The following is an 18,343-nucleotide window of genomic DNA, read 5'->3' as shown; positions in this document are numbered from 1 at the left end:
TTTCTGTAATAATGTATCTCTAATAGATATTATTTGCTTAATCAAAGGTGATTCATCTTTATGCCATTTCCAATCCAAACATCTCCGAAGTTACTATATTGATGGTTAACCCATTTTATCCATAAGTTGTCTTTCTTCAAGTGAATCTTCCAAAGTGTTTTCGCAATCAAAGCCAAATTCTAAGCCCTTAGATTTTTCAATCCCAATCCACCGTCTGAAAGAGGATTACAAAGAGTATCCCAAGCAATCGGAGGCCGTTTAGATGGCTAAACAAACTTCCGGCACAAAGAGTTGATCGAGTCGATGACACAGTTTGGCACGGGTAGAATTGATAACCAGAAGCATTCAATACCTTGTACGACATATCTAATCAACTCAAGCTTCTCAGCATAAGAAAGTGAGTGCCTTGGCCAAGAATTAATCTTAGCAGCAATGGCATCAACAAGTTTGCAGTAATCTGATGCTCTCATCTGTTTGGCAGCTAGTGGTATACCGAGATATCGAAAAGTTAATGTACCTTGACAGAAGCCAGTAATCTGTAGAATTTCCTGTCTGGTTCTATCTTCCATCCCAGCCATGTAAATGTTCGATTTCAACATGTTTACACGTAACCCAGCCATGTCCCCAAAAATGTTCAAGCAATTCATCACCATCGTAACACTGTCAATATCTCCTCGGGATAATAGCAAAAGATCATCCGCATATGCCAAGTGAGTTATTCGAAGATCTCGGCACTTTGGGTGGAAGCCGTATCTTGGTGATCTAGACGTCTGTCTAATAGAGCGTGAAAGTACTTCAACAAAAAGTGTAAATAAGAGAGGAGATAGTGGATCACCTTGTCTCAGTCCCCGCATTCCTTTGAAATGACCATGGAAATAGCTGTTGATAGCAATCGAGTAGGAAGTGGTTGTCACGCATTCAATGATCCAACTTACAAACTTATATGGGAAGTTGTATCCAATTAGTACCTCTTTCAAAAAAGACCAATCCACCGTGTCATATGCTTTTCGGATGTCAACTTTGAGAATACATCGAGGTGAAACTCTCTTGCGAGCATACTTCCTCAAAAGTTCTTGAGCTAAATGTATGTTGTCAACAATGGATCTCCCTTTAATGAACGTAGCTTGGGCACTATCAATCAAGTCTCCCACCACAGCTGATAATCTGTTAGATAGTATTTTAGCTATTATTTTGTAAAACACAGTACAACAGGATATAGGCCTGTACTCATGCACCGAAGATGCATCAGCAGACTTTGGTATCAACGCAATTACAGCGTGGTTCCACTGTTTAAGCAATCGGCCAGTGGAGAAGAATTCAGATGCAGCAGCTATAACATCGTGCTTAATGATATCCCATTTTTTCTTGTAGAAAAACGAGCCAAAACCATCAGCATCAGGCGATTTGTCGTTGTCAGTGTCAAATACTGCAGCTTTGATCTCATCACAAGTCACTCTCGCGGTGAGTGAATCCCATTTACTCATAGAAACGCAAGGCCCATCATTAATGATCTTACTGCCGATTTGAACTCTATCCACCCTTATCCCAAGTAAGTTCTTGAAATGTTGAACAAATAAGCCCGCAATTTCATTAGAATCAGTTGTAGTATCACCTGCATTCTTAATAGCAATAATAGCATTTCTCTTGTTATTTCTTTTTATCAAGTCATGGAAGAATTTAGTGCACATGTCACCTTGTTGTATGCAAGTGAGCTTCGCTCTTTGTGCAATGAAAGATCATTCTGCCTCAAGTAATAGCTCTGTTTGTCTCTTGCATTCTTTATAATCATCATGAATATAACCTGTAAGAAGCATTTCTGCTTGCATAGACTCAATTTTCATTTTTGCAGCTCCTGCCTGAGAAGATATGTGGCTAAATTGTCTCCTGTTTAGCAATATTAGAGGTTTCTTCAAGTTCTTGAACATCTCTTTAAGTCTAAATTGAGCAGTACCAAGCCCAGAAAATCTCCATTTGTCTTTTACTGTCTCCGAGAATCGATCACTAAGAGCCCACATATTGAAGAACTTCAACGGTTTTTGCCCCTGAGAACTAGATTTCAGTAGAGAAACAATACTCAAAGTATGGTCTGAAACACATCCTGGAACAACAAAATCAGCAAGGCCATGTAAATTCGAAGATAACCATTTTTGATTGACTAGAACGCGGTCTAGTTTACTACAAACCGTAGGATTTTTCCAAGTAAAAAAACAGCCAGATTGTTGTAGATCCACCAAGTCAATAGAAGAAACACAATCAACAAAATCTTTAATATCATAATTCCGCATCACCAAGCCACCCTTCTTCTCATCCGGAGACAAGACTCTGTTAAAATCTCCCAATGTAATCCACGGTCGAGTACAAGAATTACCAAACAATTTTAAGTCATTCCATAAAGGTCTCCTTTGCACAATCGAATTCAACCCATAAACAAAAGACACACAAAAATTTAGATTGGACTTTACCCAAGTAGTTTCGACGTTAATCAACTGATCCATCATGCTAACAATGTTCAAATCAACTGTTAAATGGTTCCAAAGCACAATAATTCTACCCTTATTGCTAAGATGGAAATTATGAATAGCTTTCATACATGGAAAACGGATTCTCATCATACTATGTAGAGCTTTCTCATCAAATTTCGATTCTAGAATACCCATGACATCAATCCTTTGAGAGTGTATAATGTTTTGAACACTCTTTTGCTTCAGAGGCTTATGAAAGCCTCTAATATTCCAGCAAGCTAAAATCATTGACGAGTGGAGGCAATTGCGGGTTGTCGCCCCTTCTCCATTGGTCCAAAATATCTGATGTTCTTATTTGTGTTATTCAAATCCACAAATTCAGTGTCACACGAGCTGCCCTCTTCCATGTCCTCGAAGAACGTAGCCATATCTTTGTTTTTTCCATGTTGCTTAACCACTGTTTCTTTCCCTTTCTTCTTTTTCTTATTTGCTTTCATGCTAGCAATGGTTTGAAACCCATCTGTATCATCTTCTGTAATTTTATTCGTGCCTATTGTTTGATTGTCGATATTATCCATGATTTTCTTGCCATTATCTCTTATTTGTGTTTCATCAATTTCTTCGATAATCTCCTCAAGAGTAGCATCATTTAGGACAGTGTCATCGGGAGTTACCTTAATTGTTACATCCTCTTTCAAAGAGTGATCATTCTTATTCTCTTCAACAACAATGGCAGTAGATTTGTTACGGGCTGGAGCATCCGATTTTCTTTTCTCGAATCTCGATCTTCCCCTTGAGTTTCTGTTATTCCACATAACACTTCGAGATCTATTTTTTATGTTGGTGGTGTTTGGATTCACCTATCCAGTGTGATCAGCAGGCATGCTTAACGGACCGGTTCGGGCCGGAACCAACCCGGAACCGGTCCGATAAGCCCGGAACCGGATCCGGTATGTGAGAACCGGACCCGAAACCAAACACAATCCATTAATTTGTGGGTTGAACCGGTTCAGTATTTTCTGAACTGGTTCAACCGGTTCCGGATCCGGTTCCGGGACGTATCCGGAACCGACCCGGGACCGTACCCGGAACCGACAATCGCTTTTTTAAAAAAAAAAAAGAAAAAAGGCATTTGGGCCAACGGCTGCATTGCACATTTGCAGCAGCTAACATTTCAGTAGCCGTTTTTCAACGGCTACTGAAATGGTTTAAATTTTTTTTTAAAATTTGGCCCCCAATTTTGGGGGTCAAATTGCAAATATATATTTATTTTTTAACCCTCAAAATCACCTATAAATACAAGTCATTTTTCAGATTTCACATATCAATTTTCTCTCAACTTCTCATTTCTCTACAATCATTTTATTTCTTTGCTATCATTTCTCCAAATATATTCAATAATTGTGTTATAATTTTATCTATAATCCATATTATTTTTATTGTTATTTCTTTACTATTTCGCAATTTACTCATACAAATATTCGAATTTCAATGGCATCATCTTCAAACCGTCGTGGTGGTCGTGACGAATACGCTCCCGATTTTGGTGAACATTTTGGCTACATCCCCGACTTTGATGAAGTTGAACCTGGGCACGAGGATGAAGAAGCCATGGAACTCCCAAACAAAGATGTAGGGACGCCATCGTCTACTCGAGCAAGCAACACAATGTCAACGAGCACGACGACAGCCCGTGCAAAGCGAAGCAAAGTTTGGGATCACTTTGATATTGAACAACAAGGTACGAATAACTCTTTTTCTGTTTTTAAAATTTGCAAAACGAGGTATTCTTACAAAACGGGTGGTGGTTCCGGTGGTACCGGTACTTTGAAAAAACATTTACTAAAGGTACATAAACTTGACCCTGATACGCTACAACCATTCGGTAGGGAACCAATACAACAACAAATTATTCTTTTTAGTGGTAAAGCTTTTACAATTACAAAAGAAATTTCTCGGAAAGCCATCGTAAAGTTTGTTACCAAATGTTGTCAACCTTTTATAATAGTTGAACAAAAAGGTTTTGTTGAATTTACTAGTACTATTCAACCTAGTTTTTATAATATTTCTAGGCACACACTTAAAAAATATTGTTTTGATATTTACAAAGAATATAAAGAAACACTAAAATCGCATCTTTCAAATATTTCTTGTAGAGTTAGTTTGACAACTGATATTTGGACTAATTTAAAATATAAATCATATCTTGTTGTTACATGTCATTGGATTGACGAAACTTGGACAATGCAAAAAAGAATTTTAGCGCTAGATCATTTAGAATCGTCTCACAACGCATACACTATAGCTAGATATGTTTTAAATGTTGTTAAGATTTATGGCATAAAAAATAAAATAATGTCTATAACGTTAGATAATGCGAGTGCCAATACTCTTGCAATTAAATATCTTAAAGATTCACTAAAACCAAATTTAGAAGGTAATTTGCTTCATGTTAGATGTGCGTGTCATATTATCAACTTATGTGTTAAATGTGCTTGTGATGAACAAATGTCAACTGTAATAGAAAAATTCAAATTATGTGGGAAATTATTACGTGAAAGAAGATATGGACGTGACTGGAAAGTACTAGTCGAATCAACCGGAATTAAATTTAAAAAATTTTCTCTTCCTATTGAAACTAGATGGAATTCTTTATATCACTTGCTTCATACTTTATTACGTTTTCAAGATTTAGTTACTCCGTATTATAATAATATTACAACACAAGCTTTAATGCTAACAGACGATGATTGGAATATTTTGAGTAAATGTGTTTCTTTGTTAGAAATTTTTAAAGAAGCAACCGAAAAATTTTCTGGCATTAACCAAGGTTCTAAAAAGCGTGAAGCGTCCCGAAGCGCGGATGTCGAGCTTCAAGCTTTTCAAGCTTAAGCGAGATTAGCACATGCTTAAGCGTGAAAAAGCATTTTTTTATCTTTAGTGTAATTATAATTATCTCAAACCAATAAATAGATAAAATAATACATAAATATGATAAATTTAAGTCTGATGCATTAATTCTCATATTTATATAAGCATAAAAATCTCAAAATTACAATCTTTATTTATTTTTGCAACTAGACCACATTAAAAATGTTAAATATTTGTCAAATCATTATCAAACACGCTTAATCATAATTAAAATTAAAAAATAAACATCTAAATTATAAACTTAATTTATTATTTTAAAATAAAAAGACATACCTTCAAAAAAAAAATTAAAAAAATAAATAGATGTGATTAATTGTACATAAGTACGCTTAATTAAACGTTTTAATTACGCTTAATTCGGTCAAACTGACCGTTTTTTTCCGCTTTCTCCGAAGCGGGGCGTTTTTGCCGAGCTTCAAGCTTAAGCGGGCTTTTTAGAACACTGGCATTAACTACCCTACTTCAACCATGTTTCTACCTTTGCTTTTCAATATGTTTTATAAATTTATTGAATATCGCGATGATTCTATTATGCGTGATTTTGTTGCAAATATGGAAAACAAATTTTTAAAATATTGGGAAACTATACCAATTGTGCATGGTTTAGCAACATTACTTGATCCTACTCAAAATCAAGGAGGATTAGACGTGTTTTTTGAATATTATGCTAAATTTCTTGGGAAGAATGTTGACGATCAAAAGAAGTCAATCATGCATTCTCTCCAAGAATTGTTTGATTTGTATGCTAGTGAACAATGTGATGAACCGAGTGCGCAGTCGGAGGAGATGCCGACATATAAGAGCAAAAGTGGAGCACTGAACTTCTTTCAAAGTTTGAAACGACAAAAGTTCAAAGGAAAATCGGTGACAACAACCAATTACAATGAGATCCAAATTTATCTAAGTCAATATATTGAGACTACGGATAATTTCGATGTTCTTGATTGGTGGAAAGTAAATTCTAAACTTTATCCAGTGTTATCTGCAATTGCAAGAGATGTCCTACCCATTCAAAGTTCAAGTGTAGCTTCCGAATCAGCATTTTCAGTATGTGGAAGAATCATTGGTGACCAAAGAACTAATTTAAAGCCAGAAACACTTTCCATGCTAACGTGCCTACAAGATTGGTTTGCAGCAGAAAAAAAGAATAGGACCTCTGGCGCGATCGACGAATTCCAAAGCTCAAGTTCCGACGAAGATCCAGAATATTCTAAATATATTTTAATAAATCGTGATGAATTTTAGATTAACAATTGTAAAAATAAATGTTTAAGTTATTCTGTTAAAATTTTTTTATGTAATCATAATTATTTGCAATCAAAATTCTAAATAAAAAATTCTCCATTAATATGACTAATTTTAATTATATAGTAAAATAGAATAAATTAGAGTTCGGAACCGGTTTGAACCGAACCGGAACCGGTTTATTAGAAGCCGAACCGGTCTTGGTTTGGATTGGTTCCAAGTATTTGAACTTGGAACCGGAACCGGTTCGGACCGGTTCCAAGTTCACCGGACCCAGAACCGGTAGGAACCGGTCCGAAACCGGTCCGGTGGAACCGATAAGTATGCCTGGTGATCAGTCATGATAACGATAAAATCGCAGTCACCGGTCGCATGGCCTGTCTTCTTACATTTGACACAGAAGTTGGGGTCTTGCTCATATAAAAACTTCACTGCCACCACACCGATTGGCAAAACCACAGTAAGTTCAGTAACTTTAGTCTCGGTAGCTTCCACTTCAACTAGCACCCTAGCGTACTTGACTCTTTTACGATAATGAGTAAGCATGTCCATGTGAATCGGAGTTCCTACCCGAGATGCCAACTTACTAAGACTAGTAAAATTCCAACAGTCCGGAGGTAGGCCATGGATTGGAACCCATGCTGGAATTGAGTTCACATCTTCTTCACGGAACCTAAAGCATCATGGCATTTCCTTAAGAAACAGATGAAAACCAAATACCAGGTACGGTCCTCCATTCAAGATGCGATCTCTGATTTCAGTAGTAGGAAAAGTGAATATTATCCAGCCACTATCATGAGTTTGGAAGCGAATATCCGAACCCCAACGACACACCAAGTCAAATAAGGCTGATGTGGGAGGTTTTCCACTGATGATATATCCCAACAAACATATGCCGTACGTCTTTTCGATAGAATCAATATCCTCTATCCCGAACTCTAATGTTTCAGTGCATGTTTCCATAAATTACAGCTTATAGTTAACATTAGACATGCGATTTTTCTTGAATAAGCTCGCATAGGGCACATGGTAGTCTTTGTTATGCATTGTAGGGAGTTTCATATCATTAGCCTTGGTAGTAGTCCTCTCATTAGTTGGAGAAGAGTGAACATCAGTGATCTTATCAGAGTCATTATCGAGTCCAGTCATCTTCTTCCCTAAATCAATCTTATTGTGAGAATCAGAAACAACATGGGGAAGAGTATTTTCAGTGCCATCATTATTCACCAGTTGACCATGGGAAGAGGAGCAAGCTTCAATACCACGCTTTGTCATTGAGGCGAATAAACAAACACTTGGTCTGCGCTAAACTTACAGATATGCGCAATGGAGGAGGAGAAGTATCACAAACCAACGCAGATCAAATCAGAAGTATTGAGTGGATAATCTGTAATGGAAGTAGCTCGAGGACAGTTGAAAAGAAAACTAGAGAATCCCGTTCCAAGAGAACAGAATCAGAAAAAGCGACGCGCCATTTTCCCTAGAGAGAGGGGAGAGAACTTCTCTCTAAAAATGACATCTCACTTTATCTCAAACAATTATGTTGGACAGTCTTGATTGCATGCATTGAGAGTGGATGAATTGTCCCATAGGTTGGAAAAGATGATATACTAGAGGTGATTGCAGCGTCCCAACAATAATTCTTGAAGCGGTCACATCTACATACTTGTGGATATGGCATGCTTTTTTTGGTGCCGCATGGTCGCATAATGATATAGATGTTCTTAATGAATCACAGTTATTCAACACCGTTCTACAAGGAAATGCTCTGAATGTTCATTTCACAATGAACAAAACATCTTACACAAAAAGATATTATCTTACAGACGGGATCTACCCGGAATGGACTGCTTTTGCTTTTGTCAAGAGCTTTTTGTGTCCCGAGGATCTAAGAGGAAAAAATTCAAGGAGAGACAAGAGTCCGGAAGAAAGAATGTGGAGCGGGCATTTGGAGTGCTCCAAGCTCCTTGGACAATTCAATGATTTAAGGAATATCATGTATATGGGTATTATTTTTCACAACATGGTTATTGAGGATGAAGGAGATGAATCACTCAATTGGTCGGATGAAGATTGTAGGACCGAGTGCTTACCGCTTTACCAAAAACTATAGCTGGTGGTAATGGTGCAACTCAAATCTTTTAAACCGCACAACAGCACAAGCATTACGGTTTGATCGCTCTACCAAGCATGGACAATTATTGCACCCAACAATCTCCCTCCCAATAATTGCACTCCTTGCAATCAATGAGAATTGAACCCGTGACCTTGGCTCTGATACCAATTGTAGGACCGAGTGCTTACCGCTTTACCAAAAGTTATAGCTGGTGGTAATGATGCAACTCAAATATTTTAAACCACACACAAGTACAAGCACCACGGTTCGATCGCTCTACGGACAATTATTGCACCCAACAAAGATTCTCCTCCATTGGCACGAATTTTCATGTGCTCTACCCAAGAATTCCAAGAATACCTCGAGAATTATAGATAGCTATGTGACATAGAAGCACATCACCAGCTTCAAGCCGACTTGGTTGAACACATCTGAGCATGATACGGATGTGATTAGTGACAAATAAGTTTATTATCATTCAATTTGTGTGTACGTTTATGTTTTTAAAATTTATCTTAGTATTTGTCACTTGTATACGTTTATATATATATTTTTTTAAATTTATGTTTGCCTTTGTCAATTGTGTACGAATGCGATTAATTATGTTTGATTTTTATTATTAATTATGAATGTTTTAATTATGTTGTGTTTTATTTTATTATATAATCATAATGCTTTAAGTACGAATGCGACTATCAAAAGACCCGATTTGTCAACCGCATAGTTTCATTCATGTTCAACACAGTTACCAACAAGAAAATGGCGATCTTGGGTTTCTCCTTTGAAAAGAAAAATAATCTTAAATTTCAAGATATAATTTATTTCTGCAAATAACATCTTCCTTAAATTTAATTCTCTTATTGATAAGATTCCGTGGAATATTCGGTTTCACCTTTCTAGATATTATATTTATGATAAAGTTTCTTGATGATATGAAATTATTGATTTAAAAAGCAGTTGCTTCTAATAAAACTCTTGATTTCTTTATCTTGTAGATTTTTTTTGTGAGATGAGGTGAATTATAAATAAGGGAAACAAGCCAAGGAAGAGAAATCGACGATTTTTTGTTTCACACTCTTCACTTGAAAGTTTTCGTGGCTGTATATCGTGTGCACTTTGCACGTCGTGGTTCTCAGAGACAAATAATTCTCAAGGACGTTGCTGTTTTGAAGAGTGATGTTTCACGTGTTGTCATGATTGTTGGATACATCTGCAGACAACACGCGTACAAGAGTTGGCTGAAGATGTGTTTTTGTTGCTCCAGTTTTTGGCATCACGTTTTTCCTTTCTTAATAATATTTTAATGTTGTTGGTTATTTTAGAAAGCATTTTATTTTCTCAACGTGTTGAGAAAATTGGTTTTTGATTAAAATCATTAGTGTTGATTTTCGTGTAAACTCGTTGGTTTTCTAGTGATTATTTTTTTGCCCTGAGGCATCGCACAATACTTGTGCAAAATTTATTCTGGCTTATTTATTTACTTAAAGTTAATTTGTGTTATAAACTTTACATTCCGCTGCATGTTGTCTGAAATGTTGTAACATTTCGCACAACACTTAATTTTGATAAAACACAAGTTTACTGTCACATACGATTATGCTCATTACTGTCAAACAAAATAGGTCTCAAACCTTACAAGTGGTATCAGAGCCTACTCTTGATATACTAAGTGCTGATCCTGACTATTTTGTTTGTATTTGCTTATTATAATAGACGCGTCACTAGCAAATACATCACTGCGACCACCAGTGTTAGATGATTCTAACTACGGAAGGTCAAAATTAGATTTTACATAAAATCCATATATGAAAGGGCATAACAACGTGTTATCAGTGGCTGGACTCCACCAAGGAGGGTAGACGAAGATGGTGACAGCCTGATAAAACCAGAAAATGATTGGACTACCGATGAAGTCCAGGTTTCCAATTACAACTCAAATATCAATCTCATTTTAAAATTCTATTATAACAAATACTTAGTAGATTTCTTATGAGTGATATTTATCGTTAGAAAATCAATCATGTTCATATTTATAATAAAAAATAATATTTTTGATATAAAAAATAATATTTTTGTAAAAAAATTGGATTATCTGTCATGACAATTGTCGTGATGCTTTTGTAGTTGCAAATTCCAATAAATTCATTGAAATCTATTGAACCAGTTGATAGTTTTAGCCAACTCCAACCTATTCCATTCTTGTCTCTTGCTATGTCTTGTCCAAACTCACGAGCTAGCTATACCCACTCAAACTTTGTGACCACTGAATGCACTCTCTTCTTCTTTCTGGAATTATCCCCAGCACAATCTAAATTTTCTTGCTCTAAGTTTTGCAAAGATAGCATTTCATGCTTGGGTTTGTGTACGTCAGACAGTTTTCAACTTGTTTCTGTGAGATGGGTTTGAAATTTCATTCATTCTTGAATCTCAAATGTTGGGTTTTTCTTGCTTTGTGTTTGGGAGTTTGTTGTGGCGGACCCGAGGTTTCTGTGAAGTTTTTGAAGACCCCTTCACCATTTTCAAACAGTAACTCCGCTACATTTGGTTTTCAAGTTCTTGTGAGTGACACTGGTAGCGGCTGCGCCGATTGTTCCACAATTTGCAAGGTAAGTAGTTTTAGCTGCACTATTATTATTTCAAGTTTAAAAACTTAATCTTTCTTTGTACACTATACGAGTAGTGTGCGGAGCATGAGTCCTTTAGTCGATCTTTGTTTCATCGAACTTTACGCTCAAATTCTACAAAGTATTAGAGTTATAAACCTTATGTTATCCATATGAAGGTTCCCGTATCATACATGATACATCCTTCGTCGTCCTATCTAATGAGCTAAAACGATGCTGAGAGGTACTTTTTATGATGATTCATTCATCTTTTGATTTTGACTAGCTATCTTTTACAAATGCAGCTGGATCATGGTATTTTCTCGGCTTGTAATAGCGAAAAGGAGTCCTATACTGGGCTGCAGGACGGGCTTCATTCATTTGAGGTGTGCACCAGTGGTTCTCCTCAGGGAGCCGCCTGCGCTAGCTATTACTGGACTGTTGGTTGAACAACACTCCTTTCTTCTCAAACTTCGTCTTTCCAAATTTGACATTTCAATCCAAAATGTATATAACCATTCTTAGTAAGTAGTTCTTTATGTCATTTCCGAAAAAAAAGGCTATACACACCGAGCTGCTATAGAACCTAAGAATTATTACCAGTTTTCATACCATGCTTGTATGTATTGCAATGCAAATTAGATTCGTATCATGTATGCTCAAAATAAATTATTTGAGTTTAATTCAGGGGGAAAAAGCCCATCAAATCACTGGAGAATACTCAGGCAGTTTGATACTATTTTTTTGCACGTATCTACCCCGAAATGAGCATTGTGCATAGCATGTAGACCATTTCAATTAAAGGCTCAGAAGTACGGAGGGAATGGATACATATAGAAGAACACAACAAAACTAGTTGCAACATCTGTAATAGTCGAAATCTTCTTTTCGATCTGATTTTACGATTCTTTTTGTTTGCAAAACGAATCTTATTCAATTTTTCGTGCTACATATTCTCCTGCATTAACCAAACCTTCTCTGACATTAATTTTGTGGGAAAAAAAATCATTACTAATTAAACTTTATTTAGGCCTTTATTGATTTTCTACTTCAATTTGATTTGTTGTACATGTCCTCTGCAGATACACTGAATCCTACGGCATATATTACCGCTGCAACATCCTTCACAAGTACTTCTCAAGTTCCCATAAACATATCTTTCAGTGAGCCATGTGGTGGCCAAGGTGGTTTCAGATGTTCTTCTGTAAATGCCTGCAACGTGAGTAGATCGTCTGCTAAAACAAAGATTGAGATTTAGTTATCCACTTATGTATTTAGAAATTTTATTTTTCATGTTGGCAGCTTCTTGTGTATGGACCTGGTCAGGTTGTGCCAAACACACTTAGGATTATACAGCCGAACCTGAAATATTCTGTTACTGTTACTCTAGCTGAAAGGGTTCGGTTTGGGCGCCTGATCTTAGTAATGGATAAAGATTTCTGTACAGACTCTGCAGGAAACAAATTTACAAGGACAGATAATTCAAGTTTGCTCATGCATTTTGGTGAGTAAATCTTGTAGAAAAGGCTGTTTATCTTACTTTTTCAAAAAAATTTACGAAATTAATCCTTCATGTCCTTCCATGTTTATATAAAAGGGTTGTGATATTTCAACCCTTTAGTTTATTCTGCTTTCCATTTTCTCTTTTTTCTATATGGAGAAACAGAGTGCAGAATAAATTTATGCACTGGAGAAAATAGAGCTCAACTTAAAAACCAATGATCTTTTGCTGTGGAATTTTGAAGATAGAAGAAGTGTGTACGTAAATATGAGGACTCGTATACCAGAAAGATTGCTTCAGATTGACGAAGGAACTAGAGCAGTGATGGCAACTAACAAGATTAAGAACTTAAAGGTGTATCTGTACTTTATGGAACCTGTCATGAACTCGTCAGCTGAAATCTTGAACACCATCAGCACCAGTCAAGGGTTACTTGTTCCTATTACTGGGAAAAACTTCGGAAAACGGAGATTTGGTTATCAGGTTTATATTTATTTATTTTTTTAATTCTTTTATACGTATTATCAGGTTTATAGTTAATGTTTTATTTTATGGTATTTTCATCTATGATCAAGAGAAATAACTATAATTTTTTATTTTTTTGCATTTTTTTGGGTCACCAAACAGCTGACAGATATACCAGAGATTGCCATTATCACGGTGAGCTTGTATTCAAACTTGGTGATAAGCAGACAGGGAACCCCCGTTGCTCCTGTATCTCCAATCACCTTCCTCTATGGTATCTATTTTTATTTTGAAGGAAATCATGTGGATGAAGTAATAAGGAAATGGAATGGAGTGTCATTTTTTTCAAACTTTACTTCCTTGAAATATTCATATAAAATAAAATGCAACCAAAGGAAGACATTGAAACCGTTCCGAGATTTTGTAAAATTCTAATATATACATTCAGCTAAAAACACGAGTACTTGATGAATCTAATAGCCAAAACGTAAGGATTAACTGCCTGTAGTTACAAGATTTTGATCAATTTCTACAGAATTTCAGTAAGGGGAACTGACTGACTGTAGTTTTGTCTTAGATTCTCAAAGGCCTACTGTGAGGTTGAGCACAAAGTGTTCTGCTCGGACGAAGGAAAGGAGCATTCCTATACTGATTGAGTTCTCAAAGCCTGTGTTTGACTTTAATTCTTCTCATATATCCATCTCTGGGGGGCATTTGCAAAGGTAAGCGATTCTGTAACGGATTTTTAGACATATCAATGATGACACATTCGTTTATAGGAAAAACGTGCATTTCATATGATATTTTCTCTCTCATTTTTTGGAAAACCTTGAGTATGAAGAGTGATATCCATTGGTATAAACCAGTTACATTATTGGGTTTTTTCTTGAATTCTTACTTCAGCTTCAAGGCGAAGAGTAGAAGCATCTACATTGCACATATACAAGCAGATACTGATGTTATATCAGTCACCATCCTTCAAAATATAACGACTGACGTCTCAGGAAATAAAAATACAGCTTCTAATATACTACAAGTGAAGCGATGTAAGTCTTATGAACTTTTTCACTTACAGAATATTTGTCCAATGCCTAAACAACAAATGCAGTATCTTATAATAAATTTATCTGTTTATTTATTTATAACTCCTCCTTTTTGTTCATACTTTTTGCAGATTCTGTACCTCTTATGTCTTTGGTGGTTTCCGCCTTTGTGAATATCACATTCGCAGTGACATGTTTAGTTGCTGTGATTCTCACTGTTTCAACTTCCAGTCTGCTATCCATTGGGGCATTCTCTAGACCAAGTTCTTCTTTATCCTCTTACCCCACTAGAAATATTTTTGTGAGATCTCTTTTCGTTTCACATGCATGCATGATTCAATAAACATGTCATATACATATCTTGTTCTCTGTGGAGATTGTGGAGCAATAAATGAAACTCAAATTCCTTTAACCACATGACGAGAGTAACCACACATGTCTGCCTCCATGAGCCTACTGTAAAGGAGCAATACTTGCTTGTACCACCCTACGTGTCCTAGAGATGGACATATTTTATCCTGTGTAGGCGCCTATGTGCTACAACAATCGAAATACGAGCGTTTAAATATTTGAGTTATGAGGATATCACCAAATATAACCTTGATTTTTGATACAGCGATCTCAATCCAATGACTATTTTTGTCGCCAAAATAATTTTCGGCATTTGTGTCATTAATGGTCAATATTAACTGATTGGATGCTAGGGATAACTGGCTCATGTTGATCACATACCACATTACAATATTCATTTACTTAGCATGAGCGTTTTGTTTTTTTACATTACGCAGAGAGTTGCTTACCACATTCAAGTATTTGCACTATCGAGATGGTTGGCGACTACATTGCCAGTCGAATATTATGAAATGTCAAGAGGTTTGCAATGGAGTATACCTTACCGCAGTTTCCCATGGGAAAGGGGAAATGTTCAACCAGTCACGGTGGGGTCGAGTTCTCCCATGGATCGATCAACACGTGGTTCTGGAATTCATGATTCGATAATCGTCGAGAGTGTTCAACCAGTAGCAGGAAATCCAGATTTAGCTGCAAAGGTTTATGGCTTGCCACTGACTCCTCTAGAGTACAGTGCATATTTTGAGGTTTGATATCAATGCTTTTAATCAGATCATGTTCTGAACTTATGTGTGTTGATTATGGGATTTTCTGGTGACAGACCATGGGTATCATGCCAGGAGTTGATTCCCTTTTAGATCCACAAAACGCGGATGGGTAAGTTTTCGGTATTATTCTAACAAGTCTTTTCTGAGCACAATAACTTCTGCCAATATGGGCATTGTTGTTTAACCGATCAGAGTGTTTTTTTTATATAGGTGGAAGGATTTCAGCAGAAGCATGTTTTGGCTAGCAGTAATTGGCGGCGGCTTGATACTGTTGCATGCCTTACTGCTCCTTGTTCTCAAATTTAAAAGGAAGGACGTGCAAAAATGGAGCTATGGAGCATTGGTTTTTCCAAGATTCGAAATTTTTCTTCTCATGCTCTCACTACCAGGCTTTTCTGGATCCTCGGCGGCTATAATTAAAGGTATTTCAAATCAGTTATTTTTAGTTTAGCCTTCGTTTGCGTGGTAACATGATACTCCCTTATTATGACCTATTTGAAACGAAACAAGCTTTGGCCTTATTATTGATGAAGAAACATCTTCTGGTTTTACATTGTAAGGTGGAACAACCTCTGGTATAATTGTTGGCGTTCTGATATTGGGTTTAGTAGCTTTTCTGCTGTTATCTTTGCTCTTGTTCCTCTCCATTGGAATTATATCTGGAAAGCTACTTCAATACAAAGAAGTACAACAAGAGGACCGGAAATTTCACTGGTGTCAAGAGCTTATTCGACTAGCGCTAGGTCCAGGTAAAAGAGGCCGGTGGACATGGAAGAATCAACCCCGTTCAATTTATCTCACCATTCTAGGACCGTTATTCGAGGATCTGAGTGGCCCTCCCAAGTACATGGTCTCACAGATTGAGGGAGGTGGTTCAAGAAAACAAAGTGATAGAATCATTGCCTCAGATGCCGAAACAGACGATGCAGAAGGATCCTTCATTCAGAAAGTTTTCGGAACATTAAGAATATACTATACACTGCTTGAATGTCTGAAGCGCATGGTTCTTGGAATCATGGCTGGTGCATACTCAAAAAGCCGGTGTTCAAGAACCCCCTCAATCACCTTACTCAGCATAACATCGTTTCAACTCTTTTTCATGATTCTCAAGAGGCCATTCATAAAGAAAAGGGTTCAATTTGTTGAGATTGTATCAGTGTTCAGTGAAGTTGCTATTTTCGCTTTCTGCTTGGTTCTCTTGGATCATGAATATTCACCCAAAGACGAGAAAAACCTCGGGATCTCAATGCTCTCGGTATTCTTACTAGCTTTTGTAGTTCAAATGATCAACGAGTGGTTTGCCCTGTACAAACAGATAAAGCATTTCGATCCCACGACGAACTCTTTCTTCAAAGGTTTAACTACCTCTTTGATTGGTTTACTCTTACTTTTATTCCCTCATGGTTTTGTTAAGAATCTTGACAGTCGATTCCCTATATATAACCTTGGTGAAACGGGAGATACTACGTCCTCGGGCGGCATACGAGGGAGCTCCGGCAGCAGGAGCTCAAGCGATAAGTCACTGATGAAGCGTATAAGAGAATTGACACGGTCTAGCTTTAATAGAGAAGGAAACATGGCTACTCCAAACGACCCCTCAACAAGTAAGACTAGATTGAGTGAATTATGGAGAAGTAGCTCATCTGCTGCGTCTACATCTGCAGATTTCAGGTCAAAATCAAAGGGATTGTTCAAAGAGTTGGAAGACATTTTTGCATCAGATGATCAAAATGTGGCATCTCAATTCAGGAAATCTTAACTCCTGATAATTTCCCGTGGCTTCGCTGGCTCGTTGATCATCTCGAGGTCGAAAATCCATCTTAAACAGATGATTTTGGCAGAATCAAATGCAATGACTTTTTTTTATTATTATTTTTAACTGTAGTTACAAAGCAAGTTCATACAATGCACTGCTAGATAATTGCATTTTCTAGTTGTTTTTGCTTCTCCTTCGCATGTCCTTACGCTAAATTCTTGTCCTGCTAAAGATTATTAAATTTCTCCAAAAATATAGTTGGATAGTTACATTTATTATCTAATTACATTGTAATAGTTTCGTTTATTCCATTTATGCTTTTACATTTATCCTCTCAATCAACCAATTTTATTTTATTTTATTTATATTTTTAAATAACTGTCTATATATAATTTTCAACTAGCATGGTTGGGAGTTATGAAATATAAATCTCAAAAGTTTATTTAAAATCAAAGGGAAAGAGAAATAAATATGAAAGTAATCGATTTTTCTTTGCAAGTAATGCATGAATAACACTTCAAAAACTAAAATAAAATAAAACAGTTGTTGTCCTCAAGGGCATCCTCATTCGTTCATGGTATAACGTCTATCATCTCATCAAAAATCGTAGGGTCCACGTGTCACATACACATTATATTAACATATATTCTTTCACATTCATTTTAACATTAACACTCATTATTTGTAGGTCTCGATGTCCACTTATTCATCTTATTCTTATTTATATTCAATTTCAAGTTATTTACACAATTTAAAATATTATTATTTTATATAAATAACAATATTTTTTTATATATATTTAGTTAGTAAAGTTATTTTACCTTATTTTATGGGTGTCATTTATTTAAAAATAAAAGTTTATTATAAACTTGAAATGAAAGAGTACAACATATAAAAATAAATCACACTTACATAAAATTTAAAAAACAATTTATAAATTAAATGTAAAAGAACCTGTAAAATACTAATTCAAGGATTGTTGTTATATTATAACCAAATATGTTCATTTTAAAATTAAATATCGATTTCTAAATGATGTTTTAAGCTTTTTCTTGCTTAAAATCTGTTATCTGGACCATCAAGATTGATTTTTTTATTGGTTA

The 18,343-nt window shown here is 36.1% G+C and overlaps 1 protein-coding gene across 5 annotated transcripts; it reads left to right on the top strand.

The window, feature by feature from the left end:
• The first annotated feature begins 10,947 nt into the window (after window positions 1–10,947).
• Window positions 10,948–17,522, top strand: LOC140986319 (uncharacterized). 5 transcript variants are annotated; one of them, XM_073454499.1, is made up of 13 exons: window positions 10,948–11,360; window positions 11,663–11,801; window positions 12,440–12,576; window positions 12,660–12,861; window positions 13,103–13,341; window positions 13,486–13,597; window positions 13,901–14,045; window positions 14,227–14,369; window positions 14,498–14,667; window positions 15,155–15,415; window positions 15,538–15,593; window positions 15,695–15,906; window positions 16,045–17,522. In XM_073454499.1, exons 1-13 carry the CDS (start codon window positions 11,103–11,105, stop codon window positions 17,241–17,243), a joined length of 3,273 nt encoding a protein of 1,090 aa, XP_073310600.1. In that variant the 5' UTR covers window positions 10,948–11,102; the 3' UTR covers window positions 17,244–17,522. The 5 variants fall into 5 exon arrangements, with proteins under 5 accessions (XP_073310600.1, XP_073310599.1, XP_073310602.1 ...); XM_073454498.1 differs by having other exon boundaries at window positions 10,949–11,360; window positions 15,155–15,463; window positions 16,045–17,521; XM_073454501.1 differs by lacking the exon at window positions 11,663–11,801 and having other exon boundaries at window positions 10,950–11,360; window positions 15,155–15,463; window positions 16,045–17,518.
• The last annotated feature ends 821 nt before the right edge of the window (window positions 17,523–18,343 follow it).

The sequence above is a fragment of the Primulina huaijiensis genome, chromosome 10, assembly GCF_012295235.1.
Source record: "Primulina huaijiensis isolate GDHJ02 chromosome 10, ASM1229523v2, whole genome shotgun sequence".
Classification (NCBI taxonomy): domain Eukaryota; kingdom Viridiplantae; phylum Streptophyta; class Magnoliopsida; order Lamiales; family Gesneriaceae; genus Primulina; species Primulina huaijiensis.
The sequence above is the reverse complement of the archived record's forward strand: the minus strand, read 5'-3'. Positions and strand labels throughout refer to the sequence as shown.